The 27,292-nt window shown below is 48.8% G+C and overlaps 2 protein-coding genes across 5 annotated transcripts in view; one reads left to right on the top strand and one right to left on the bottom strand.

The window, feature by feature from the left end:
* The window catches only part of LOC117803782, a 103,234-nt gene that overhangs the window by 13,084 nt on the left and 62,858 nt on the right, over nucleotides 1–27,292 (top strand). Inside the window, exons 4-6 of one of the 4 annotated variants that reach the window (XM_034668406.1) lie at nucleotides 8,674–8,734; nucleotides 23,493–23,550; nucleotides 25,405–25,511. In XM_034668406.1, the coding sequence (XP_034524297.1) occupies nucleotides 8,674–8,734; nucleotides 23,493–23,550; nucleotides 25,405–25,475 (190 nt within the window). In that variant the 3' untranslated portion in view covers nucleotides 25,476–25,511. Of the gene's footprint in view, nucleotides 1–8,673; nucleotides 11,416–15,952; nucleotides 17,909–23,492; nucleotides 23,551–25,404; nucleotides 25,512–27,292 lie in introns of those variants that run through there. The other 3 variants (XR_004627866.1, XR_004627868.1, XR_004627867.1) reach the window with 3 other exon arrangements.
* LOC100468427 (28S ribosomal protein S24, mitochondrial-like) lies at nucleotides 1,857–2,491 on the bottom strand. The gene has a single exon (XM_034668409.1). The coding sequence runs from the start codon at nucleotides 2,349–2,351 to the stop codon at nucleotides 1,857–1,859; it is 495 nt and encodes a 164-aa protein (XP_034524300.1). The 5' UTR covers nucleotides 2,352–2,491.

The raw sequence follows: 27,292 nt of genomic DNA, 5'->3' as shown, positions 1-27,292 counted from the left end.
AGAGGCTCACTGTCTGTCAATGAAAAGTCACGAAATGGACTTCCAAGCTCTCCTTGTGCCTCTTCCCCTGAGGTTCAACTCTTCTTTCACATTTGCAGCTCCTCCAAGTTTCTAGAAACATCCAGCCTACACCATGTCTTCTCTTGGTTGCAGTGTGGATTTTGGAGCCGGACTGCCTGAGTTCTAATTCTGGCTCTGAAACTTCCCAGACTTGGGCACGTTACTTAATCCCTCTCTGCCTCAGATCTCTTGTCTCTGATGTGGGATAAGAGCATTGACTGCTGAGGCTTGTTGCGAGGATTATCGTGTTAACAGTCGTCAAAGACTGGAAGTCGTCTTGGCCCATGGCCGACACCATGTAGTAGCTATCATTATTGTTACTATTATGAATATTCTCTCTCCCTTTCCCTTTCGTTCCACATCCCCAGTCCGATGTTTATCAACCCACTGTCCCCCCGAAGCCTTGGTTGGCTAGCTGAGCAGAGCCCTCCTCAGAGGTTGGTGTGTGTGGAGGGGATGGGGGTAGGGGGGTTGGCTGGAAAGCTGCAGACGCTCCCAAGGCAATGAACCTGCCCTGGATGTTTGAGAAGGTGTGGGAACCCCACAGATGATCCTGAGGTGGAAGGGAGTGCCTGCCTCCGCTATGCTGGCACGGACAAGGGGCCTGGTTCCTGCCCGGGAGATGGGTCTCCCTGCCATGAGAGAGAACTTTTACTTTAGGTCCAGTCTAGTTTAGAGGAAAACTCATCAGGCAGAAGCCTGCTGAGTGTGACCAAATGAAGGTGGTAATCAAGCCACTCATGCAACAGGACTCACGTGGGTTGACTAGTGACTTCCCAGAAGGTGTGTCCAAGTCCTAATCCCCCAAACCTGTGAGTATGACCTTATTTTGAGAAAGGATCTTTGTGGATGTAATTAGGAATCCTGAGATGAGAGCATTTTGGATTATCCAGGGGTGTACTAAGTCCAGTGACAAATGCCCTTTGAGCAAAAGAGAAGAATTCACAGACACAGACAAGAAGACTGTGTGGGAGCAGGGACAGAGACTGGAGTGATGCAGCTGCAAGCCAAAGAAAGCCTGGAGCCACCAGAAGCGGGAAGAGGTCAGGAAGGAAAACTCAGGAGATAGTGAAGCCCTACTGACACCCTGACTTTGAACTTCTGTGAGAGAATACGTTTCTGTTGTTTTAAGCTACCCAGTTTGTGGTAATTTGTTACTACAGCTCTAGGACACTAATACAGAGGCCAACTGCAAAATGCCTTCAGAAGGGAAAAGATAACAGGACATGGTCTGAAGTGGGAAAGACAGAAGTGAAACTCAAAATATCAACGAAGGACTTTTATCAAGGTGGCTGCATATGGTGATGCAGGCTGTGCACTGCCCAACAGTGGGGGTGCCATTTACAACATGGTTGTAGTTTGAATATTTATTGCTCTATTGCTCCTGCAAGGGTCAGTGAGGTGTCTTGAGGAAGGGGTACCTTTTTCTAAGTCACACAAAGGCACCCTACGGCCTTGTTTGATTTTGATGAGAAAATCTAGAAAGCGTTATATATCTGCACCATCCAATACAGTAGCCAATAGTCACATGTGGCTCTCGAGCACCTAGAATGTGGCTTGTGCAACTGAGCTGAATTTTAAAATTTATTTAATTTTGATTAATGTGAATTTATTTATTTTTATTATTATTATTTTTTAACACGGAAGCTCTGTTTATTCAACAGCAGCTTTGAAAAAGGAATCCTTGACACAGTGAGAGGATGTATTTCTCCATTTCCACTTCACTCCTTTCCCACACGTTTCTGTTCTTCGCAGGCTAAAGCCTGATGCAAAAAAGGTGACTGTCTTAGATGCACTTATACACGACCTTGGAGGGCACAGTCTGGAGGTGCAGACGGACCGGGACATTTGTAGAAGTGGGACAGCAGAGTCTCACTGTAGCCCACCAGGAAGTGAAACTTGTGTGCAGGCAGCTGCCTCAGGACCAGGGCACAGATCTCCAACTGGTTAGCCCGGCGGTTTAGGATCAGCTGGTCGGCCGGACACCGTGGGAAGGTGCCCAGCATGAACTTTCCAAGGAAAACATCCTCCACTGTTGGCTCTGCCGCATGGTTCTCCCCATCCAGGTTACCTGTGTGCCGCGACAGCCAGCCCTTGCGGTGGGCGATGTAGTGCGGCACGTGCGCCTCCTCGTAGGTCACCAGCTTGTCCCCCTTGCCCACTCTGACTCGGGCCGCCCGGTTCTTGGCGCAGACCGCGGATGTGTGCAGCGTGCACCAGGAGCACAGCAGTTCTTGGCTCCAAGACAGCACCCGGGACCCGAGCCCCTGGCAGCACACGGGCGCCGCCATCTTAGGCCCAGCGCAGCGCGCCCGATTAATGTGAATTTAGCTGGGCACATGTTGCTGACAGCTACCACATTGGACACACAGCTCTAGGGCACGAAACTGGAAACTCAGCACTGCTTGATGCAAAATTTGATCACCAAACACATGGCCACTATCCACTGATATTGTTCAGTGGCCCCTCCACAACCACACTCCTTGTTGAATAGGGTGAGGGTGTCAAACAGGGACCAAGGGAGTGGTGGAGGGGGTGGAAGGCATTAAGGCATACTGGAGAGTAGGAGGAAGGCCCAGCCCTGGATGGGTGCAAGGACCCAACAGCAGAAGGAGAGGGAGAGAAAGGGTTTCCTGAGGAGGTAAGAGTCACCTCTCCAATTTGCTGGTTCCCTGTATCCCTTAGTAACCATTCATGAATCTGTCAGTCATGAAGTAAGCTAAGCTCTTGAACCTATTTTTGTTTCCAACCCTCAATTTGGGATAATGAACTTTTTTTTTTTTTTAAGTTTTTATTTACACCCAGTGTGGGGCTTGGACTCACAACCCTGAGATCAAGAGTTGCATGCTCTTCTGACTGAGCCAGACAGACGCCCCAGGGACTGATGAACTTTTATATGGGCATAATCGTAGAGATGGGCAGAGGGCACCAGTTTAGGGGTTCCTGGGCCTCAGGGTCATTCCTCTTTTGAAAGCAGGCTCTTTGGAAGCAGGTCTGTTTAAGCTCCCAGTTAAGTCTGACGTGGGAAGGTTGGGAGCCAATCCTGTCCATGCCACCCGGTCATTACCCAAGTGTAGCTGCACGTGAGTAGGACGTGGTATCAAAACTCGTGTTTTAGCTGCCATAGAGCAGGACATATACCCGGCTGTGGCTTCATCCCTCGGAGGGATGTGAAGACTTCTCAGAGGTGGGAAGAGAGGTCTAATACGTCCCTTGGTGATATCACATTCCGCCTGCATGTTGGTAAGCAATGAGGATGGATTTACCAGACTTTTTGGGCTCAGTCCCAGCCAGACAGTGGGGACCTGGCTATTCTGGCAGCCTTGGCATTGCCCAGGCTCTCATTAGAAAGGCAGACTCTCAGTCCCGGCCCCAGACCTGTGGAATCAAGGTTTGGTTGTAAGCATCTCCAAGTGATTGGAGGGCACAGAAAAGCTAGAGAAGCATTGAGCTAGAACAAGGCCCATTTCCTGGCGTTGGTTTAATGGACTTGTCTTAAGTTAGTTCAGAGCTGAACTGACCTTGCTGTTTCAGAATTTTGTTGGCTTCACTGCCCTGGAGAAACTTCTTCTGAAACATAAATCTACCAAAATGATTTCTAAGCTGAATTATCCCAAGTGGATTCCCTTCTAAAGCAGATGATCTGAAAGCTGAGGGTCAAATGTGTTCCATGTCCCTGATCTTTGGGTGGGAGACACTTGGAGTGGGGTAGGGAGCGAAAACCTCCTTTGGGGGCCAGCTCTGAAGCTTGGCTCTGCTTCTGGGGCCACCTTTCCTGCCTCACCTGGGAGGACCTGTGCTCTGCCCCATGGAGACTAGTTGTCCCAACTTCTCCCTCACCTGTGGGTTCCCCATACCAAAGCCTGGAGAAGAGATGATCCCTCTCAGGATTTTTGGAGAGAGCCAGCAGCCCATGGCTGATATCAAAAAAACATATGAGTGGCATCTGGGTGGCTCAGTCAGTTAGGCGTTTGCTTTTGGCTCAGGTCACAATCCCGGGATCCTGGGATTGAGCCATGAGTGGGTTGTGCGTTGGGCTCCCTGCTCAGTGAGGAGTCTGCTTCTTCCTCTCCCCCTGCCCCTCCCCCTGGCTTTTGCTCTCTTTCTCTCTCAAATAAGTGAATAAAACCTTTAAAAAAAAGTATAAAAGCTTACTCTCAATAGGCCTACAGAGACACAGCATCACGCAATTAGAGTGGTATTAGCGAGTCTAAAACATCCATACAGATGCAGCTGTTTAAGATGATGATTTTCTGAAGATATTGTTAATTTAACAAAAGATAAGTGCAAATTAGAATTATAGTGTCTTCTCATGGTTAAAATAAAGCTGTATCTATATGCATAGGAAAATGATATCTGGAAGGATATATTCCAAAATCGACAATTGCCATGCTCTTTAGCTGAAGGCCACCGGGAATAGTGTGTGGTCGGGTTTATCTGCTGGTTGCAGTAAGGGAGAGTGTGCAGCGTGGGCAACACCAGGTTATCTCAGTACGAGGATGCTAAGAGCGAATTAGAATCCGGTTTGTGCTTTGGGGAGACGGTTCAAGCAAGCAGGGCTTTGCTCAGGATTGGATGCTGCTGAGAAGAGGGGTAGTTTTATGATTAGATATCTTAATTCTTGTCAATGGAGCGATAAGAATGAAGAAAGAAATGGAACTAGGCTATAATTGGTGAAAACAAAAACAGCAGTCATCCATTAGCCAGGATAGGGGGATGTTTGGTTATTTTTGTGGTTTGTACAATGCTCTTGTTTTTGTCTCGTTCAGACGTGATTGCAGAATGGTCTTGTTTTTGTCTTGACCTTCACAATCCAGTAGCTTGGCTGATAGTCTCTGAAGCCAGTCATGCTCAACAGGAGCAGACCGAGACTCGGCTCTGAGGGCCAGGCAAGCTTCCGGCTGTTAGGGGCTTTGCTCTTTCTCCACAGGGGCACCTCCAGGTGTTGGAATTCAGGGTGATTTTCACTTTCTACTTCATATTCTGGAAAAAACATTTTCTTTTACAACAATCAGGTATTATATTTGTCTTAAGAAAAAGAGCTGTTTTCTTTCTGGGAAAAACAAATCACCTATATAAGAAAATACTAAACTGGATAAACCACAGGCCAGTGCATTTGGTGGGCAGGGCAGACTGCCCAGCATGTTTCCCCCCGGGGAACAAGCGTCCGAAACAGCTGTCCAGTTCCTCGTCCTGCAGAGCAGCCCCACTCAAACATTCTCCGGGGAGCCAGGCTGGGCGCGGCAGGGTGAGAGTTTAGAGTGGATAGAAACTGGTGTTGCTCAAGACCTCAGTCCAGGGTCCAGACGGCGAGAAGCATGGCTGGCTGTCAACAATGGGTGGTGGCACCCGGACATCTTGGACACCTGCTTGGTGGGGCTCCCAAGGCAAGAGGCTGTGGCTTGGCCCGGAGCTCTGGCTGTCAACTTGGCCTGCCATTAGAATCACCTGGGCGGCTTTGACACCCACACCCCCCCCCCACCGGTGCCGCCTTCAGCAACCTGGACCAATCAAATCAGGAGCCCTGGGGGCGGGGCCCAGGTACCAGCATTTCCTGGCTCCTCAGGTGATTCCTCCAACTTTCCCCTGCTGGGCCTTAAGCCTGCTCTACTCCTGGGATCTCTAGCCTCTCCTTTCCATTCCCATCACCTTCAGCCCAGGTCAGGCCCTCCCTTCTCTCCCCTGAATCATCTCTGTCCTGCATACTCCCTGACTGATCTTTGTAAATAAAAATCGAGGTCAGTGGTTCTCAGCTCTGGCAGCATATTAGAATCACCAGGGGAGACTGAAAAAGCACTCCCAGTGCCTGGGCCCCACCCTCTGAGTTTCTGATTCCATTGGTCTGGGGTGGAGCTCAGGCACTGGTTTTCTTTTTTCTTTTCTTTTTTTTTTTAGTTTCCCAGGGGATGCTACTGGGCAGCCAGGGCTGGGAACGGTAGCTTCCCATGCTTTTACTCCCTAGCCCAGCAAGGGCCAAATAAAGAGCTAACCCTGTAAACTGAGGCACAGGAGTTCTTGAGGGCTCCTCTAGGGGAGTGTGTCACGGGGGGGGGGAGGGGACCTCGTCCCCCATTTTGCCAGAAAAGACCATGTAGCTCTGTTCCTATGCAGGCAGCCAGGTGGTGTGGTAGTGGAGGAATTCAGCAGCTCCGGTGGTAGCAGCTGGTGATGACAGGGGAGGCGTGAGGAGGGGGAAAGATAGGAACTGAGTTCTAGGTGATGTCCTGAAACACTTGAGTGAAACTCTGCTGAGGGCAGGCAGACTGCAAAGAACTTGGAGCCCAGGAGGCTGGCAGTGGATGTCATGGGGCACTGCCCAGATCATCTTTCAGAACCCAGGCACCCTGCCCCCAGTCCTTCCCCAGGAAGTGCCCCTGGTTGAGGGGAGCTGTTCCATTCAAGGCTGTGCCCCCTCCTGGAGCACAGGCTGCATCCAATGACAGGTGGATGAGAGGTGCAAAGACCTGCCCCCTTGTCTTCCTTAGGACATCCCAGCTTCAGAGCTTTCTGTGGGGTGGACTAAGGTGTCTGTTGCAAATGCACCCCAGTTCTGCCTCTACCCAGTCTTGCTTCCTTTACTCCCCTATAGGTGTTACTCTGCCCTTGCCCTCAGTAGACCACATACAAACCACTACCTCAGAGTCTCTGTTTGCAGGGCATCTGACCTATGAGAAAGCCCCTTAATATATGTGTGAGTGAAGAATGAACAGGGTCCAAGGGGTGTGAAGGGGTTATTGCACCACAGCTGCTTTGGGGGACTTATGGAACATCCTTAGGTTCAAGGACATGCAAACTGCAAATCTGATTCTATAACTCCCCTTCTTAAAATTCCTCAGTGACTCCCTACTGCCTTGGGGGTAACCTCTGAGCTCCTCACTCAGGTGTGTGAGCTCTTCTGTAATCTGGCTTGACCACCACTGCCGGAAACCTTTTCCTCTCTCCTGCTCTCCAGGCAACCCAAACTATCAGCTGTTTTCCAAACCACCAAGCTGTTTCCCACCCTTGCCTCCATGCAAGCTGCTCATTGTTTCTGGAAACCCTTTCTCCACCTGGGTCATTTGCATTCCCTCTGCATTGAAATCATCTGTCTCCTTGCTGCCCTTCTGGCCTGAATATTCTGTGAGGGTTAGGCCAGGATTTAGTAGTCTGCCTCTCAGGGGCCCAGCACTGGCGCCCCAGAGAGGCTGTGGCAGTGGCTGATTCCTTCCTTCCTTCATTTTTGTTTATTGTGGTAAAATACACATAACATAAAATTTACCATCTTAACCATTTTAAAGTGTATGATTCAGTAGCATTTGATATATTCACAATGTTCTACAACCATCACTACTGTCTAGTTCCAGAACATTTCCATCACTCCCAAAGGGAACCCCCCCATCCATAGGTAGTCACTCTTTATTACCTTCTCCTCCCAGCTGCTGGCAACCATTGAGTTACTTTCTGTCTCTATGGATTTGCCTAATCTGGATATTTTACGTAAATGGAATTGTATAACTTTTGGCCTTTTGTGTCTGGCTTAAAAAAATTATTTATTTGAGAGAGAGAGAGAAGGGGGGAGCATATTGAGAGAATCCCAAGCAGACTCTTGGCTGAGTGAGGAGCGGAGCTGGGGCTTGATCTCACGACCCCTAGATCACGACCTGCGCCGAAACCAACCTGTGTTGGATGCTCGACCAACTGAGCCACTCAGGCGCCCCTGTGTCTGGCTTCTTGAGCCTATAATGTTTGCCCATGTAATAGCATGTATCAGTACTTCATCCCTTTTTGTGACTGAATAATATTCAATTGTATGGTTATATCACAATGTGTTTATCCATTCATCAGTTGATGGACTTCTGGGTTGTTTCTACCTTTTGGTTATTGTGAATAGTGTTATGAACATCTGTGTACAAGTTTTTGTTTGAACACCTGCATTTAATTCTCTAGGACATAAGCCTACGAGTGGCATTGCTAGATTATATGGTAACTCTATGTTTAACTTTTTTTTAAAAAGATTTTATTTATTTATTTGACAGAGAGAGAGAGATCACAAGCAGGGGGGAGGGGTAGAGGGAGAAGCAGGCTCCCCGCTGAGCAGAGAGCCTGATGCAGAGTCGATCCCAGGACCCTGGGATCATGACCTGAGCCAAAGGCAGATGCTTAATGACTGAGCCACCCAGGCACCCCTGTGTTTAACTTTTTGAGGAACTGCTGGACTGTTTTCCACAATGGCTGCCCCAGTTTGCATTCCCATCAGCAACATACAAGGGCTCCAATTTCTCCACATCCTTGTCAACACTTATTAGTTTCCATTTTGCAATTAGAGCCATCCCAGTCAGTGTGAAGTGTATCTCATTGTGATTTTGATTTGCTTGGTAGGTATTTTCAGCTCCCTTCTGTGTGCCAGACACTGTGCTAGGCTCGGGGGGGGGGCACTCCAGAGAGCAAACCAGACAAAGGCTCTTCTTCTGTTCAAGTTCCATCCTAGTGGGGAGAAGGCACAGGAGGATGCAGTCAGGAGACGTAACTCCACGGGTCAGCGAGTCAGTGGGGACATTAGTATCACTTGATTGCAGCTGGGGAAGGAGAAAAGCGAGCTCTCTTGGCTTTCTCTACCCCTCATCCCGCCAGCAGGATGGAGCAGAGGCTGCAGGGTCAAAGCTTGAGGAGCGTGGCCAGAGGAGAGAGACAGAATGTGAGTGAATGAGCTTCTGTGTGTGTATTGGGGGTGGGGTGCTAATGTGAACTGGGGGGCACCGGCCTTGCATCACAGGGTAGAGGCTGCTTAGCACTGGTTTCTTACTGTCAAGTGGTAACGTAGACCTGGGCCTGGTCTCATGCAGAATGGAAATGAGATTTTTATGTAAAAGCTTCCAGTTTGTACATGATGGCACAGTCGTTTATAAAGCATTGTCTGGGGGCCAGTTTAGGTGAACCGTCTACCAGTATGGGATTCTAACACAGATACATTTCTCAAATGAGGAGCGTCATTCACAGGGTCAGAAGGTCTGGGGCTGGACCTGGGAACATGCCTTCTTCACAAGCCTCCTCTCCACCCCCTCCCCTCCCCCCTAGGGTGGTCTGATGCCCAGTGGAGTCTGAGAGCCACCAAACCGGAGTTACGAGGGAGGCAGCTTCCCACGTAGGGGCAGGCTAGGCGGGCAGGATCACGTTCCCTGTTTGCACCAGCCTGGAGCGCCCATGGCCTGGCCCCAGTTTCTCAGGGCCAACGGCGTCCAGAGCACATACTTTCATGTGCCAGGAGCAGGGAGAAGAGAAAGGCGGAGAGGGGCCCTGCAGGAAGAGGACGCCCCCGCTCCCTCCCAGCCTCCCTCTGGCTCTCTACAGCCCCACCTGGTTTAATGCCAGTCCCAGTGGCTTTTACCCTACTGGGCAGTGTGACCGCCAGCCTGATGCCTGTTGCTTCCTGGGGAGCTTTGTCTGGATGGGAACCTTTGTGGGGAGACGGCCCAAATAGAGATGTCAAGTTCTAGGAAAAGGCAGGCACAGGTCTCCGGACTGCCTGGGAGCTGATGGATGGGTGTTAAGCAATATGTTTGTAGGCTTCTTGCTTAATCGTCACAAGTGCAGTGAACACTGGCAGTTCTCTGGCTGGGTCGTCTGCTCTGAAAATCCACAGGCTCCTCTTTAACAGCTGGGAACCACCTGTCTTCTGTAGGTGTTTATTCTGCCACCAGGACACTTTACAGGGTTCACCTGGCAACTCGGATGCTCTGTGGGATAAGTCAGTGTTCCAGCTCAATATTCCCAGGTTCCTGTAGTTCAAGGACTCTGGAAATGCCCCCTCCTCCACGTCCCCTGTCACCTCTCTAGGGCAGGGCACATGGGAGGAGCAAATATGTTTGTTGGTAGAGCAACATGAAGGAAAATATCAATCTGATGTTTGTCTTTCCAGGGATAATTAGCAAAGTGATCCATTCTGTCCACCCCACCAGCCTACAAAGGCTCACTTCCATGTTACAGCTAAAGAAGATACTTTGATTTCCCCAAAAGAAAATAAAAAGAAACAAATTAATGAGACTTATTTCTATGTACATTTCTATCCCTAAAGGGTCTGCTTTGAGTCTTCTGCCTAGATTACTCTCAGCAAATATTTTTAGTTGTTAAGAACCATAATTGACATAAAATATAGCTGCTCTAAGGCTGTGTAGTAGTTTTAATACCTGTAATAAAATAGCAAACTTAGTGGAGACTATGAACCATAGCAAGAGCTAACGTTTGCTGAGCACTTTCTATGGGCCAGGCTCAGAGCTAAGTGCTTTCCTTGGGTTCTTTCATTTAGTCTTTACAAGTCTGTGAGATTTAATCCTCAAAACCATTCAACCAGGGAAGTAATACCACCATTTTACAGATGGGGAAAGTGAATCTTAGAGGCTGAATGTGCGAGATGCTTTACATGGCTTATATTATGTGATCCTCAGGTCAATCCTGCACGATTCCCCTCCCAACAGCCCTATAGGAAGGCATTATTGCCGTTTTAAGGATGAGGGAACTGACGTGTGAGGTAGTTAAACATGCCCATGTTTGCACGGCTATTAGATAGAGGAGGTGGGATTTGGACCCAGGAAGATGTGGCTCCAAATACAACCCTTTCCCTCTAAGTTCTATCAAGCGATGCAACACAGCCTAGGTAGACCTGTGCATGTATACTCATTGTATCAGTGTTTGTAAAGGGGAAAAAGCTGGGAAACACCTACATGTCCCTCCGTAGAAACTGTGCGAGGTAATAAATGAATACCATTGTTTTAGTTTAGGGGTGATTATACTTATTCAGGAATAAGTCTAATACAAGCTGGGAGGGAGGGCAGAGACTAATTTCCAGGAGGCATCCTGGTGGTCCCTGGAGCCTGTCCTTGTAGAAGAAAGAACAGAGCACGGATACCTGTAGACTCTTAACCCTTGACCTAGGAATCCAGGAGCATTTGTCCTGCATACTTACTTCTTGGCTCCCAGCCTGTCTCAAGGACAGCTGTCCATCATGCCAGCATCCATTCTTGACTTCTTCCCTTCTCTGCTTACTCTCATTTCCTTTGAGAGCAACTAAGTCCTCTTATTTCCTCTCTTTCCCCACTGCGCTTCTCTGTCAGCCCCTGGGGATCCTGGCCCATGGTGTTATGCAGGCCTGGATTCGGAGAGTTTTCCCAGTCATCAGTTTTACCCAGAGGGCACTTGGGTCCAACAAGGTCTCTACCTCCTTCTTCTTGGAACTGGCCTCTCCCACAGTTCTGACCAAGAATTACAATGGAAACTCCCATCTTCTTACAGAACCCCCTGCCCTCCCAGGCTCCTTGCTTTCTGTTGACTGGCCAGTCGGAGCCCTCTCCTAGAAGTTTCCAACTTGGAGCACAGAGAGAGGGTGTTTTTTTTTTCTCTTTAGGGGCTGAATGGAGCTCTGGAGCTGCCAGAAGCCAGGTTCCCCTTTACGGGTGGAGGAAATCAAGCTGCAGTAGATGAAAATCAGTCTAGCCTACAGGAAAACAGGAACTAAAGACTGAGAAGGGGAGTCCCGAGGCACACTTGTTCCTGTCACCTGTCTTCCAAGCCCCACCTGCATCCTGCCTCTGTGGGACCAGGGGACGTGTGCTGGCACAAAACTCTGTCTTCCTGTTCAATCTCAAGAGGCAGGAAAGGGTAGGGGTGAGGAGGATGAGCATCTCGGAGTTTTAATCCTGGCTGGCCACGTTGTGTGATCTTGAGGTTCCTCAGTGACTTTGTGTAAAATGGGGACAAGAATAGAACTGTTGAGAGGAATAGCAGTTAAGGTATAGAGGACTTAGATAAAGCTTGATGTGCAGTAAATGCTATACAACATTACCTATTATTACTTGTACTTGAGTTGAATTTTCTGTCACTCCAGCTGGAAGAGCCTTGATCAACACAAAACTTTCTCTTACTTGCCTCTGGGTTAAAATGTTCCCAAGCACCCATATGTCTCAGGAGCAGGAGATTACCAAGCCAGTCAGGTGTGCCAGGAAATGCCAGTCAGAAGTGTTTTTTCCCTGCCGTGCCGGGCTCCGGCACCCACCATCCATTGCTGAACTGCCCTGTTCCCACACCTGGAAAGGATAGAGTCAGCACGGTTCCTCTCCCTGCCCTCTGGCCTACCTGAGCTGTTTACAGACTTCTTCCCTCTGATTTGGAAACCAGACCCCCTCCTTCCGGGGAGTTCACCTGGGCTGCAGCCAGGCCCTGCCTGGGTCTCTGTGCCTGCAGGAAACCGGATGTGAAGCTGGCCTACAGAGGAGCAAGCAGAAAATACAATCTCTCAGGATGTTTGTTCCAGTTCCTTCTAACTCTGTCCGCTTAGTCAGTTACTTAGCCTCTGTTAAGTATTTGTGTTCACCACCATCCGGGGAACTGAATTAGAGGGACGAGGGGGACTTCTGGGAAGACAAAAAATGAAGGGAAACTCAAGTTGGTGGGGATTTACTGGGAACCCGCTGCGCGCACATCATTGCCCGGGAGACTTGGAACTGCAGAGGCCCTCGTAGAGGGTAAAGGCAGTGACTAATGAACAACTCCCTGCAGGATGACCTCCCTCTGCTCCCAGCCTCCCATCTGCTACCACCTTGGACCTCCAGGAGGGCTAGGGGCATTCTACTGGGCTTGGGGCATGCTGGGAGGCAAGGTGGGGGAGAAGCAAAACTGGGGGATGAACGCCGAGGCCGAAGTGGCAATCTCAGGAGAAGTGCTGGACAGTTGCGCTCAAATCCAAACCGTGGCCCGGGAGCTCCAGGCCAGTTCCAGGTGTCGATCTGATCTGGAAAAGCACAACGGCGGCTGAGCTTTTAGTGCGTGGCAAAGAGATCGTGTGAGGGTTAATAGGCTAACATAGGAGCCAGCCTGGGAGAGCAGGAGCCTGAGGGAACCCAGCAGAAAAGGCAGTCCAGGCAGCCTGCTTCTCCTTGAAATATCTGGAATGCCTAGAATACAGAGAGACTCATGACTCTCTAGGGATAGTAGCCCTTGGGACTACAGTGTCAGAGTCAATCTTTCTAAACCCTATTAGTCAGTGGGGAGAGAGAGGGACTCACATTCTGCTTTGCTCTTTCAGTGATGCCCAGGGAGGGATAGGGCAGGCTACAGGGGGTCTGAATGTTCATGGGAGCTGCCAGGCGGGGCAGGGGCTAGGGTGAGGTTTGGCATTCGTTTAGCAGATCCCCAAATTTGGCTCATAATCGAAAAGAGGGGTACAGCATTCCTAATTTCTCAGGGAGGCTAGGTGAGTGAAGGCCACTTCCTTTCGCTTGTCTTCAATTAAATATTTGGGTTGGGCCCATCCATCTTGAAGCTCTCTTTTTATCTTCATCACCCACTCACTCAGTATCTCTTTTTTTTTTTTTAAAGATTTTATTTATTATTTTTTGACAGAGATAGAGACAGCCAGCGAGAGAGGGAACACAAGCAGGGGGGAGCAGGAGAGGAAGAAGCAGGCTCATAGCAGAGGAGCCTGATGTGGGGCTCGATCCCACAACGCCGGGATCACGCCCTGAGCCGAAGGCAGACGCTTAACCGCTGTGCCACCCAGGCGCCTCATCACTCAGTATCTCTTAAGCACCCATGTTTTAAGGCACTGTGCGAGACACGATACTTTGCTTCGGAAGAGCCTTACCTGCATCCTGGATCATCTCCTCTCTCAGTTCAGTTCTGTAAGGCAGGGATGCAATTCTACGCTGACAGTCTACAGGTCTATGTGATCGTTTATTCAAAACAGACCCACTATGTGCCAGGCACTGTGCTAAGTGCTGGGAACAGGACCAAGTCCCTGCTCCCATGGTGCACGTTAACTGGGCAGAGATGCGAATAGTAGGGGACAAACACCCAAAGGAGGTCCGTTCAAGTAGTGTTTAGTGCTCTGAAGAAAGTAACAGGGATGATGTGCTGGGGGGTGAGGTGAGTAGTGGTTGATAGCAACCATATCTCCTGGATCTCTACCCGTCTTTCTGGTTGAGTAAGGAGGAGGCTAGAACACCCGGGCCTCTGCTAAGTGGAACTTCCAGGCAAGTCAAAGTGTGAACTGGGCCAGGAGATGTGAGAACCCACTTGTACCGCTCAGCCAAGGTGGTGACAGGTTATTATTTATCACAATAAATCCCCAAAGCATGAAGCGCTTGGCTGGTTCTGGAGGCTGGCAGGTGTCACAAGGGCTTGTGCTACAAAAAGCATGTATTGTGGGTCGGTTTGAGGCCATAACCCCTTCTGAATGTATTTGGGTAACTTTTTTAAAAACGTGTTTTATTTTTTAAAGGGCAAGATGCACACATAATGCTAGATTTGAGAGATAAATAGACGGTATATATTGCAAAGTCGGCCTTCCTCCAACCCTGGCCCAGGCCTGCCCTCACCCTTCCTTCAGGCCACCATGCTGTCCAGGTTCAGGTAAACTTAAGGGGTCTGCATGGCTCCCATGAGGGTTCATGGGTTTCTTACACATTTGTGTTTGGATTGATAGTCATCAAACTTTATAACCCTTGACCTGCCCGCCTGCTAAAAACTGTGCCTGCTACCTGAAGAGAAGGCCCAGGGGAGAATCCCAGAGCCTACTCTGAGGCTTTTAGTGGGAGGAATAGAAGCAGGTCCTGTCTCAGTAGGGGCAGATCCTGGAATAACTAAGAGAGTGGGTTTGGAGTCAGCAGACCTGGGCACAAATCTTGACTCTCCCTCTTTCTAGCTGAATAACTTGGGTGAGTGAAGGAATCTCCCCAAGCCCAGGCTCCTTCTTTGTAAGCTGGGAACAATGGTTTCTCCACTGAGGCCCTGAGGATTACGTGAGCTAATGCAGGTAGGGCTTGGCCCCTACTTGGCACAGAGCTAAGGGGCTGTAATCATCATGGAGTGGGTTCTAGGCGCTGCTTGAGTCCATATTTGTATGCAAATGTACCTGGGTCAGAGGCACTCTCATTAGGGTGTGGAAGTCACAGAAGGGTCCTCTGCAACCTGTGTGTGTAGGTGTGTTGGGGGTGGAGGCTGAAGGCCGATGCTACTGGTTTTGCTTTGGTAGGTCCCAGGTTCTAATCCTAGCTTTGCCACCCACTCTCTGATTTTGAGCATGTCATTCAGCATCTCTGGGCCTCAGTCTCCTCATCTGTTAGATGACAGGGTTGGTCTAAGTTATCCTCAGGCGCCTCCTGCCCTCACACACCAGGATTCCTTCCTCAGGAGGGTAAGCGGGGATGTGTCCTCACGGCTCTGGCCTTCAGGCTCGAAGCTGAGGCTGCCCCTGCCCACTGGCGTGAGCAATGAACGCTCTGACCACCTGCTCCATGTTCTCTTTTCTCCCATGTTTTCTGTAACCCTTCTTACCCCGGACTGAGTTTCCGGGAACAGGTCTGCCTGCCCTAGGCCCCTGCTTCGTCAGATCAGCCAAGGGACAGGGACAGACACGCCCAGCTGACACCTGTGTGCCAAGGGGACTTGGTCCCTGTGGGATCTGCCGTACCTGTGCCCTGGGGCTGGGCTCCAGGCGCCGTGGTCAGGAGCAGAGAGGGCTGCTATGGAAGAAAGCGGGGGCAGCTGGCCGCTGTGTGGTGCGGGGCGGGGGGGGGGTGCTCGCAGGTGGCGCGCGGCCCTGAACGGGGGTCTGACAGAGCTGGTGTTCATCAGCACGCGGAAGGGCAAACTTCCTGGGTGCCTCCAGGAAGGGGAGCGCTGTCGGGGACTCCCTGTTTCAGATGGCACGACAGGAAGCCGCTGAAGAAGAAGAGCTTTCTTGTGGCTGCTCCTGCAGGTGAAAACTCGCTGGGGGACCTGGGAACGTGCACCATAGAGGGCAACGGACTTCATGGTTCTTCCGTCGTTTCCACGTACACGTGAGCATTCAGGAAGCAAGGTGACACTCGGGTGGCGCGTCCTACCTGCAGCGGTCCTTCTGTGTCACGCCCTGCTTCCTCAGAGAGGCCGGAAGCCGCAGCGGCCGGAAGCTGAGAGAGCCAGCCAGCGGCAACCTCCCTGGCCCTGCCCCCACAGCCCCAGGCCTCACGCCCGGTCGCAGGGCCTCCAGTAAAAAAATGTGATAATGTGGGTTGTAAGGGCCGACAGGGAGGAGGAGAAGCCACAGCGCCAGCCAGGGCTGTGCAGAAGGCTGAGCTGCTTCTGAGGAAAGGGAGCGGCAGCCTCTGCCTGCCCCCTGCACCCCCACTCTCTCCCCGGGTGACCTGACAAGCTGACCAGACCTGACCAGACGCCCTCCCAGACCCTGAGGCAGACACAGTGGAGCCTCTCCTGCAGGCTTTCTGCCCCTCCCCCTGGACCACCTCAGGCATCACGTGGCCGCTGAAATCTGAGGGACCCTGTGTGAGGGACAGAAAGCCCTGCGTGTCTGGATGACTTCAGAGCTTTTACTTCATTCTTACTGTGTTGGGACTGTTGTCCCTCTGTTCGCCTTCTTCTGGAAAGGCAAAGCTCTCCTGGAAAGGCCCCTCAAAGCTGGCTGTGTAGAGCCAAGGGCAGGGCGCTCTTGGGCGACCGCTGTTTTGCCCCTCAGAGCTCGCTTCCATTTTCTCCTCACGGCCCAGGAGCCCAGCGCGCCCCACCAGGCAGGTGCAGGAGAGAGTTAGGGATGGGCGGGCGTGGGCCTTCAGAAAAGGACCTCAGCCGCCTCCTCATCCGTGTGATGGACTCATGTGCATAGGGCCCGCTTCTACTTTTCCAGGGGTCGGATCTTTTTTTAACATCGTGGTAGTCTGAATATTGGCCCCTCAAAGACAGCAATGTCCAGATCTCTGGAATTTGGGAATATGCAATCTTGCAAGGTGAAGCCGACTTTGCAGATCTGATTCATTCAGGGATTTTGAGATGGGCAGGTTTTCCTGGCATTACCTGGCAGGTCCAATGTAATCACAAAGGTTCTTATAAGGGGGAGGCAGGAGGTCAGAGAGGAGAGAAGATGCTCCTGACTTTGAAAATGAAAGAACAGGCCGAGAGCCAAGGAATGCAGATGACCTCTAGAAGCTGGCGAAGTCAAGGAAACATTCTCCCCTAGAGCTTCCAGGTGGAATGCAGCCGTGTCAATTCTAGACTCCTGACTTCCAGAACTGTAAAAGAGTAAATGTATGTTGTTCAGAGCCACTAAACGTGTAATTACAGCAGCAACTGGGAGCTAACACAAACATGAGCAAATGGCATGGCTCCTCCTGTGATTGGTGTTTTGAATGTATCAATGAACAGGATACATAATGACAAAAGGCCACCTCAAATTCAGCAATGCACTAATAGTTTGTTAACTACTCAGCAGCTGCAAACATTCAAGAAGCAGTGTAACTCACAGCTCATACAAGGTGATGGATTCCTTCATTCACTCATTCATTCATTCATCCCGAACATGACCTCTGACCCAGACTGGGGGGGGGGTTCAGATCTCAGCTTCAGTGTCCTCGCCTGTAAATGAGGATAATTATAACACCTGCCTTATATTATTGGTAGGATTAAATGACTCACTGTCATTTGGGAAACATGCTTGGCATAGTGTAAGTGCTGTGAAAGGAATTACTATGATTTTATTAAAACATAGGATAGATGTGAGAGACATGTTATTTAGTCTTCCAATAGGTAATGCAAAAATAATTTTTAGTCCTGCTTTCCTTCACTGTACTTTTGTTTTTCACTATGTCCCGAGAATGCCTAGCCTCGTGGAGAAGAAAATACAAACGCTCCCCTCAAATCAGTACAAACACAATTGATTCTCTTCTGATGGGTTCTTAGCCTGATCATGAAGCCTAGGTCTTTAGACCTTCATTTCTACCATCAGCCAGACTTGGAAGACAAACCCCATTCCCACTCCAACTTGTCTTATTAGGGACCCTCCAAACCAGATTGGGGTCTCCCAGGCTCTGGGGAACAGAAACGATAGATGCCAGCACAATGGCCATTTCCCTCTTTGTTCAAGCATGAGGCAGCAATATGCCCTGGGGGAAGTGTGAGGGCATGAGTTCTAGCTGGGTGAAACCTATAATCCCATTTATCTTTGCCAACAGTCTTGGGTCTGTGACCAGCTCTAAACAATCAGATGTCAGTTAAATTCTGATGGTGGATTTCTAGGGAAGTTTTTCTTTCCTGAAAAAAGAAAGTGTTTAGTATATGGTTCAGCCAGGAAGACAGACACCACTCGAGGATTTCAAGCAGGAGGGAGTTTAATACATGGAATTAAGCGGTTACACGACTGCCGAAAAGGCTGGAGGAGCAGAAATAAAGACCAACCAGCCCAAGCTGTCAGATCGGCTGCCTGTAGGGACCGGGGAGATGGCAGTAATGATCACAGGTCTCTGCAGACCACAGCAAGTGATTTTCAGGTGTGTGCCTAGAGAGGCCACTACAAATTCTCATGTTCACTCTTCTCCTCCTCCTTCCAAATCTTGCACAGGCACCTCTAATGACTGCATTTTAACACAGATCCCTGCTAGCGAAGGATTCTGGGATCTGTAATTTCAGGCTCACAGCCTCCATGGCAAAGGGCATGCATAGGAGGTAGGGAATGGTGATGACGCTCTGGTACAAAGAGAGAAACTTTCTCTTCCTTCTTTTGGACTTTTCTTTAAAATCAGGACAAGCAGCATGGAACAGATATAGTTCGATCTGGCTCATCTTGTGACTAGAAGGTGAAAAATTAATTCACTCATTCATGCATTCACTTGTTCAACACACACACGTTAGGGGATCATCCTAGTAGAAGCTCTGGCCTTTCACTCTCATTGGCCATTTGACTGGCCACACTGCTGCACTAACGAGGACAACGACAACAGCAATTGGACTTTTTCAAACACTTCTTTTTCTTTTTTGCTAGATAACTTACTAAGCGTTTGATATACATCCTCTTATTTCATCCTCATCTGCACCAAGAGATCATACACATCACATTCCACACTTGGACCCTACTAGGGACACTAAGAGGACATGCGCTGTGTATTCGTTATGTTCCAGACACAGTTGTGAGCTCTTTATACATTTTTAACTTATTTAATTCTTCCCACAACCCTAGAAGTGGGTCCTGTTCTCATCACTCTCCTCGTGTGGTTGAGACTAAGGCAGAAAAGTTAAACTTTTCTGGAGCCCGATGTGGGACTCGATCCCGGAACGCTGGGATCACGCCCTGAGCCAAAGGCAGACGCTTAACGACTGCGCTACCCAGGCGCTCCTAAATATTTTTTATTTTTAACCATGAACATGTATTTTCTATTAAAATTTAAATTCAAAGTGCTTCTGCGCTATCTCCTCCCCTGTATCCCCACCACCGCTGACCAGCTTGCCAGTGGTGGGGCTGAGACTGAAATCCAGGCAAAATAGTGTATTCAGTCTCTGCTCTCCTGGAAGCTAATGGCAGTGGCTGCCTTTTCCAGAAGGGGGGCACTGTGAGCCAAACTGTGTCGGAGAGGTATGTTACTCCATATCCCTCTGTATCACTTGACTGTTTCCTATAGGTTCCTACAGATAAGTAAAGGCATTTCCCAGCAGTGGAGAATTTAACTGGCAAGTTCCTATTCATCCTTCAAAACCCAGCTCCTTTAGGAAGACTTTCTTGATCCTTCTCCTAGATCTTTGTTCTTCTCTTTATCTCTGTGTCTACACCTCCTACCTGGTGTATACTTGGTTCCCAGGACATGTTTACTAAATAGCTTCCCCTAAAAGCCATCTCTGTATCTCCCAGCCTTCTGTCTCTCCTGTCTGGCATTGATAGTGTTTCTTAGCATGCCACCTTCTCAGTGTTATTCCTTTTCTGAAAAACCTCCACAGGTCCCTCTTTCCTAACCCCATCAGGTCTGAATTCGGCTTCAGGTTCCAGGGTGTCCCTCAGGAAGGCCTCACTCCACCTCATTAAACTTGCTCACTGTGCTTCAACTCCTACCCACCCATTGAGACTCAGCCCTCAGGAGGCTACACGTGATCACTCCAAGCCTCAGCAAGACCTTTCTCCTCTGGCTCCCGTCCGCAGGGTCTGTACCTCCACAATTAGCATGTGATCTCTCTGGGATTACCTGTCACTACCCCTGTATAAGGATTGAGCAGGCAACATGGTGGCTTTTTTCTCCTGTCCCCCTTCTCCATCGATAAACTCAGCTAGCCTCCAGGAGTGTGACAAAAAGAGCTTTACAACAAGATGGGCAATCATATGGGTAGTCACCGTTTACAGATCACCACTGGTACGTCAGCTTCTGGATTTGCTTCCTTCCCCTAAAAGCCCTTGCTTGTTGGCACCTATATTTTTGGCTGCTTCGTGAGGACTTTGAGTCTCCCTGCTCTATCTTATGGCAGTTAATGGTCCCTTTTCTATTTCATATCTATTGTCTTTTTGGTTCCCTCCTTCCCTTTTGGCCTGCCCCCCCTTTACCTTCCCTTGGGAAAGAGCCTATGCTGACCTCCAGGCCTGAGCATCTAACTGCCTATTGGGAAGCTTGATGGGCCCCAAAGTGAAATTCATCCCCTATGGTGCTCAAGCCAGAAACCTGGAAATCAACCTTAACCCTTCCCTCTCTTACCCCTCATGCTCTGTTACCTCTTCTAAACTCAGACTCTGGAAATTTCCACCTAGGTACTCCTCTACTTGGCTACTAACTACTCTGATATATCCCAAACGGTATTTATCACTACAATAAGCATCTTTTCGCTTAAAACTGGCTTACAAAACCAACTTTCCTGACTTTCAGTGGCATGACTGGCAGGTTCACTTTTAACGAAGCCTCCCCTTTTCCCTCCAGCTGGCCACTGAATCTTGTTGATTTTTCTTTGCCCTCCTTGTGGGAGGTAGGTAGTATTGAAAGCAGTATAGACTTTGGTTTCCAAACTTGGAATGAGTCACTAGCTCACTGTGCAACTTCAAACTAGTTACTTAATCTCTTTGAGATTCTGTTTCTTATCTGTGGAATGGAGATAAAACACACAAAATTTTAGTGTATGAAAAAGTTGGTATTTGAAACCAAATGAGAAAAATAAACAGTTCACTTGATGCTGTTAGGACAACTAGATAGCCATTTGACTAAGCATTTATTCCTACCTCATTCCAAGCATCACATAAATTACAAATGAATCAAAGTTTAAATGTGAATTATGAAACTATTACAGTATTAGATGAAACTCTGGGTGAGCATTGTTATTATTTTGAAATGATCAATAAATATATTTCCCTGCAGGGTTAAATTCCTAAGTAATATAGAAAAAAGGCACGTGGGAGGGGGGAAGCAACAAATTGGGAAAAATATCAATAATATATTTGACAGTCAAAGGTGCTAATTTTTACATGAGAAGGGCTTGTAGAATTTGATAAAAAAGACTGCTATATAGAAAAGTGGATTAAGAATATGCATGGATAATTTGCAAAAGAAAAAAACAAATGCCCAGTATAATAGATGAAATGATGGTTAGGCTGACCGAAAGTCAAAGGAATACAGATTAGAAGAACAATGAAAAAAAAGGAAAAAAAAGAACAATGAGATATCACAGTGACAAGGATTTTAGAAAGTTATTGATATCCAGTGTTGGTAAGAAAACAGGCCCTTTCATATGCCATTGTTGGGACTGTAAATCAGTACATCCTTTTTGGAGAATTAGGCAATATCTACTATACCAAAAATATCCATACCTTTTGACTGTTACTAGAAATATATCTTGCATATTTTCTTGCTCATATAATCAAATACCTTTGTTTTAGCATGCTTATTAAGGCATAATTTCTAATAGTAAAAATGGGAAATAATACAAATATTCATTGAAGAATAAGTAGATAAATTAGGGGAAAAGTACCCTGGACTATATTATGCAGCTAAAGGTCAATTATCGGGCGATGGAAGGACAAGGATGGGAACAGGCTTGTACTGAATGCTTTTTAAATATTTTTTATTTATTTTTTTATTTTTAAAGATTTTATTTATTTATGTGACAGAGAGACAGCCAGGGAGAGAGGGAACACAGCAGGGGAGTGGGAGAGGAAGAAGCAGGCTCCCAGCGGAGGAGCCCGATGTGGGACACACGCCCTGAACCGAAGGCAGATGCTTAACGACTGCGCTACCCAGGCGCTCCTAAATATTTTTTATTTTTAACCATGAACATGTATTTTCTATTAAAATTTAAATTCAAAGTGCTTCTGCGCTATCTCCTCCCCTGTATCCCCACCACCACTGCCCTAGTTCCTTATCAACTTTTACCTAAACTATGAAAAGAGCCCCCCTGCCTGTTTGCTCTACTCCTGTGCATTCAGGCCCCTTTAAGTAGACCTGGGAGGCTCCGGCAAGTTCTCTCTGTGATGGAGAGGCTGTGGGAGTCCACACTAACTCCAGAATTGTTTCTGCCCACTTCCTATTTGCCAGGTCTACCACTCCTTGCCTTTGGCTTTCCCCTTCTTTCCAACCTCTACTCCCCTTCCAGCCTCCCCTTTGGGCCTCCATTCCTTTACAACCCACTCCCATCAGCCCTTTGGATTGATGGCCCAGTCTGGAAGCTGCTGGCTCTGACCTGTGTATCTCCAGACACTATGGTTGGTTGACACCTCTGACTGTTGAGACCATTCGTCCCCTGTGCTTACATTAGCTCTGGCATTCTCTTCCTGCCCACCCGACAGGGGAGGAGACCCTGTCACCAGACACTCCAACACTATTCACGTCTCAACATCACCACTGTGTGCTGTTCATAAAACACAGCTCCCACCCCGGCTCTCCATGTCGCCCCACATCTAAGAGTGGAGTCCACATTGTTTAACCTCAAATGCAAGGCTCATCTCAAGTCCTCACCTTGCCTCCAGCCGCTGGCTGTGATGTACCCTGCACTCCAGTCGTGCTGGACTAAATTCTCCCAGACTGTGAAGTGCTTTCCTCCCCCATCTTTGCTCCAGCTGCTCTCTCCCCTGGAATGCCTTTCTTCCTCTACCAGGCTTCATCTGTGTTTCTGGTACTTCTGTACACGAATGTATGTATATGACTTGTAAATATTTACCTGTGTATTTATGTGCTCACTAGGGGAGGAACTAAATATGGGATAAGTATATTCACCTTTTATTCTAGCAATGTTTGTAATGGTCTGTTGCTTTTTAAGCACCCCGAGGGCAGGAACTATGCATTAGCTAGGATCCTAAGTCTAGGCAACCACGAGGACTGGAAATGCAATTTATACTCACTTCAGAACCTAGTAGGCAAAAGTTTTGCGTGAAGGGCTGAGAATGTACCACAGTTGGCCCAAGGTGAGTCCAATGCCACCCCCTGATGGATCCACTAGGACATGATGTCAGAATGGCTTCCACAGAATCCACAGTGATGCAGGTGGGGACAGAGAAGGAGCAGAGAAAGGTCTCAGGAGGGATGGGGTGTGGGGTGTGCCTTCCTGGCCCATGAACAAATTGGTGTCCACTATTCCCGAACCGGCACTGCGTTCTGGCTAAGGGTGTCTCTTAGCCAGAATGAGACTTCCTAAGTCTCATTCATGATTCAGTCCAACTCTTTTCTTTGTAATTTCAGGCCCTCCTCATCTCTGCGCAGGGTGTCTATTGTTTTGCCTGTCCAGACATAGCCCAAGGTAAGCCAATCAGTTCTCTCTGAAAATTCGAGTCCCCCCTCTCGGGGGTAAGAGTCTGAGCTGCTACCCCTGGAGTGCCCACCCTGCTCCCCAGCGTGCCTGGTCCTATCCTTCCTGAGTATCCTTCTTATTTGTGAATTTCCTTCAGGATGTTGTTCTGGATCCCCCAACCAGATGTGACCGTTCCTGCCTTCTACATTTTCTTCAGACATTCTTTTAGCATATGTGGCTCTCCGCCTTGCCTATCCTTATTTGACAATTCATCTCCATTGATTCAACCTTTATTCACACACTGGTTGTAGGAATAAATTCCTCTGTTAGCGCAAGTTAGAATTGTATTTTAGCTTGGAACCCAAATCTACCTGAGCTGATAAAGCCACCCTACGCGGAACAGAGCTGGGAGGAGGTGTGGCGCTGCTCCAGGCGTGGCCACGTCCCCAGCAAAACTGAATTAGAGAGAGCTCCTACTGGGGCCGCGCACCACTCCCCAGCGCCCCTGCTTGTTGGTCTTGCCCCTGAGCTCCACTGTGAGCAGTGGAGTGCAGGCACCATAGGGGAAATGGCCCCATGCCTTGCAATTCATTAATACGGGTGGAACAGTTTCCTTCAGCCTGACTCTATTTCAAGACTGGCTGCCATGACCTTTCCACCCAGAGAACCCTCTACTTTTGTTGGGTAGCACAGAGGGACAAGTATCTGGGATCATTCCTGCCCAGAAGCCGTCACTGAATTCCCGTTGTCTGGCAGGTCCAAATCCCCAGCTGGCCTGTGGAGAGCCTCCCAAGCTGTATTAGCTTTCTGGGGCTGCCACAACAAAGGACCACAAACCGGGTGCTTTAAACAACGGAAATTTATTGTCACAGTTCTAGTGACTTGAAGTCTGAGATCAAGGTGTAGGCAGGGTGGTACCTTCTAGGAGCTGTGAGGGAGAATCTGTTCCATGCATTTTCTTTTCTTTTTAAAAAGTTTTATTTATTTATTTGAGAGAGAGAGAGCGATTGAGCGCCTGTGACCTGCTCCAGAGCAGGGCCAAGGGCAGAGGGGGAGGGAGGGAGAATCCGGAACAGAGTCTGCACTGAGCACAGAGCCCACTGACTGCAAGATGGTGACCTGAGAGGAAACCAAGAGTCCGGTGCTCAAGAGTCCGCCACCCAGGCACCCCGTGTTCCATGCCTTTTCACCTAGGTTCTGGTGGTTTGCTGGCAACCGCTGGTGTTCCTTGGCTTGCAAACACAATCATTCCAATCTCTACCTTCATCTTCACATGCTCTTCTTTCTGTGTGCAGGTCTCTCTCTGCCCATGTTTCCCCTTTTTATAAGGACATCGGTCTTTTTGGATCAGAGCCCACCCTAATGACCACATTAACTCAATCATCTGCAGAGACCCGGTTTCCAGATAAGCTCACACTGACAAATACTGGGGGTTAGGATTCAACATCTTTTTGGGGAATGCCGGCTACTCCATTACCCTCTTCTCCCCCTGCTCCCCAGCGTGCTATTGTGTCCCCCTAATCCATAGCTGTTCGCATACCAGGCATTTAAGCTCCTCGGCCTATCCTCTTCCCATGGCTGACTTCCTCCCGCCCTCCTCCCCATGCTGCATGCCAAAACCCAACCAGGGCCAAGATTCAAATCAGATGCCACCTCCTCTTTCCTCAGACAAGCTTTCCTGATTCCCCACCCAGGTGTGACCACTTCTTGCTCCAAACTTCTTGTTTTATTGTTGTTGTCCAGATCTCTCTTCTAGTATTTGCCATAGTATCCCCAGTATATTGTTACTTGCCTATTTATCTTTATTCATTCATTCAACATTTACTCAATATTAGTCAACATTTCTTCTCCTCTGTGTACCAGGCACCCTGCTAGACCCTGGACAGTATACAGAGATCAAATGGAACACCTACCCTGGAGAAGTTCTTACGTAGAGCAACAGTCATGAGCAGCAGTTACACTGGAATGAGGTATGGACAATGAGGGGACTCTGTTTTTGAGTCCATTAATTAATTGCATCTTGGGGTACAGTGAGTCCTTCACTTCCTGGGGGACATTAGAGACTGGTCATGACACAGGTATGGAGTCAGGCAGCCTCACTTTTGAACCCCGCTCTGGCACTTACCTGTGAGTAGCTGTGCCAGCTTCGATTACTTTGTCTTTAGAATGGGCGCTCATAGTACCAACCTCACGCAGCTGCTCTGAACATTGAAGGAGCAATGATGTAAAATGCTTAGCAGAGCACCTGGTAATTAGTAAGTCCTCAAGAAACAAGAATTATTCGTCATGCCTCATCGGAAGGTTTGTGCCTTTGGAGGTGGGGGCGGGGAGGAAAGAAACGCATGTGCAGAGACATCAGGGCAGTGTGGCCTCCTCGGTGGGGGGCAGGGGGAGTACACAGGAGAAGGTGGGAAGAGGGCAAGGGAAGGTAGAGAGCCTGGTCTTAGTGCAAAGGGAGAGTGTGTCTCACGCTGTACCCTGCCCTGAGCAAGTTCATACTCGTAATTCCTCAATCAGTGTTTATTAAAGTGAGTTCAATGGTGGGATTCAATTTCCTCTGGGAGCATACTCATTCTTATACTGGGAAATATGAGCCAGCAAAAAAAAAAGTCTTCAACAAGCTGAAGCCAGAGATATGTGGCACAGAGCATCTCAGGGCTAAAACCTTCCAGAAATGGGCAAGGCTTCAGCTGGGAGTCTGGGCCCCTTGGTGGCCTAGACCCTTCTTCTGCCCTCATGCCCCTGTCTTCCTCTCCTGCTCTCATGGGATCCAAGCACCTATGTCCAGGATTAGGGCTGCATAAGGGGCCAACTGTGCTACTGTAGCCTTTGCTGGAGTTCAGAGCGGCTCTGGCTGGGTCAGCCGAGGACGTGCGGTGGCCTGTGCCATCTCCCTGCACTGTCCCAAGGGAGGAGAGGCCTCGGGAACTGCCTCTGATATCCTGGGAATCAGTCTCCCACTTTTCCAATTCTGCCCTCCTTTCCTTTTCCTCAGACTTCTTAACTATTCCACTTGACCAAGATAGGTGAGTTGAAAAGTCCCCAGGACCTGTGGCAAGCAGGAGGTATCCCCCGAGTCATGTGCTGCCAGATACCTGGCCCACCCAGCAGTCTCACCCTGTCAAACCCAAAACCCAGGCTGCTTTCCAACCACACCCCTTCCAACAGGACAGACTCACCTTGCCAAGGTCACAGGACTTGCCAAAGGTCAGAGAACACATTCCCTGTCAGGCAGGAAAGCACTGAGATCATGCTGCTGGGTCCCTGCTTTTTTTTTTTTTTCTTCAATTTTTAATTTAAATTCGATTAGCCAGCATAGACTACATCATTAAGGGGCCCTACTCTTGGCCCAATGACGATGGCTAGAGACGGTTGTTTCAAAACTGAGAGATAGTTCTCCGATTCAGTCTTGATTTCAAAAAGATTTTTTTCCTACTACAACTTGAACTTGCCAGATAGCATTTCTTGATTTTTGATTCGGCAAGGCACACAAAACTTTTTGTACAACATAATAATAATCATAACCGACACTTTTGTAAACACTTGCACGTTGGCATTTTTCGAAGTGCTCTATGCCATTAAAGGACAGCTCTGTCCCTGACCGTGCTAAGTGGGGTGGCCTGCTCTGTCACCAATTATGGTTTCCTTGAGCAATGCCAGCTGGTCCAACTCCGATTCAGGAATGAGGCAGAAAAAAAGTGCTGGTCTTAGAGATGGAAGAGCTAGATTCAAGTGTGTCCCCGCCCCCCCC

The sequence above is a fragment of the Ailuropoda melanoleuca genome, chromosome 9 (assembly GCF_002007445.2).
Source record: "Ailuropoda melanoleuca isolate Jingjing chromosome 9, ASM200744v2, whole genome shotgun sequence".
NCBI lineage: Eukaryota > Metazoa > Chordata > Mammalia > Carnivora > Ursidae > Ailuropoda > Ailuropoda melanoleuca.
This window is presented reverse-complemented; position numbering and strand designations above follow the sequence as displayed.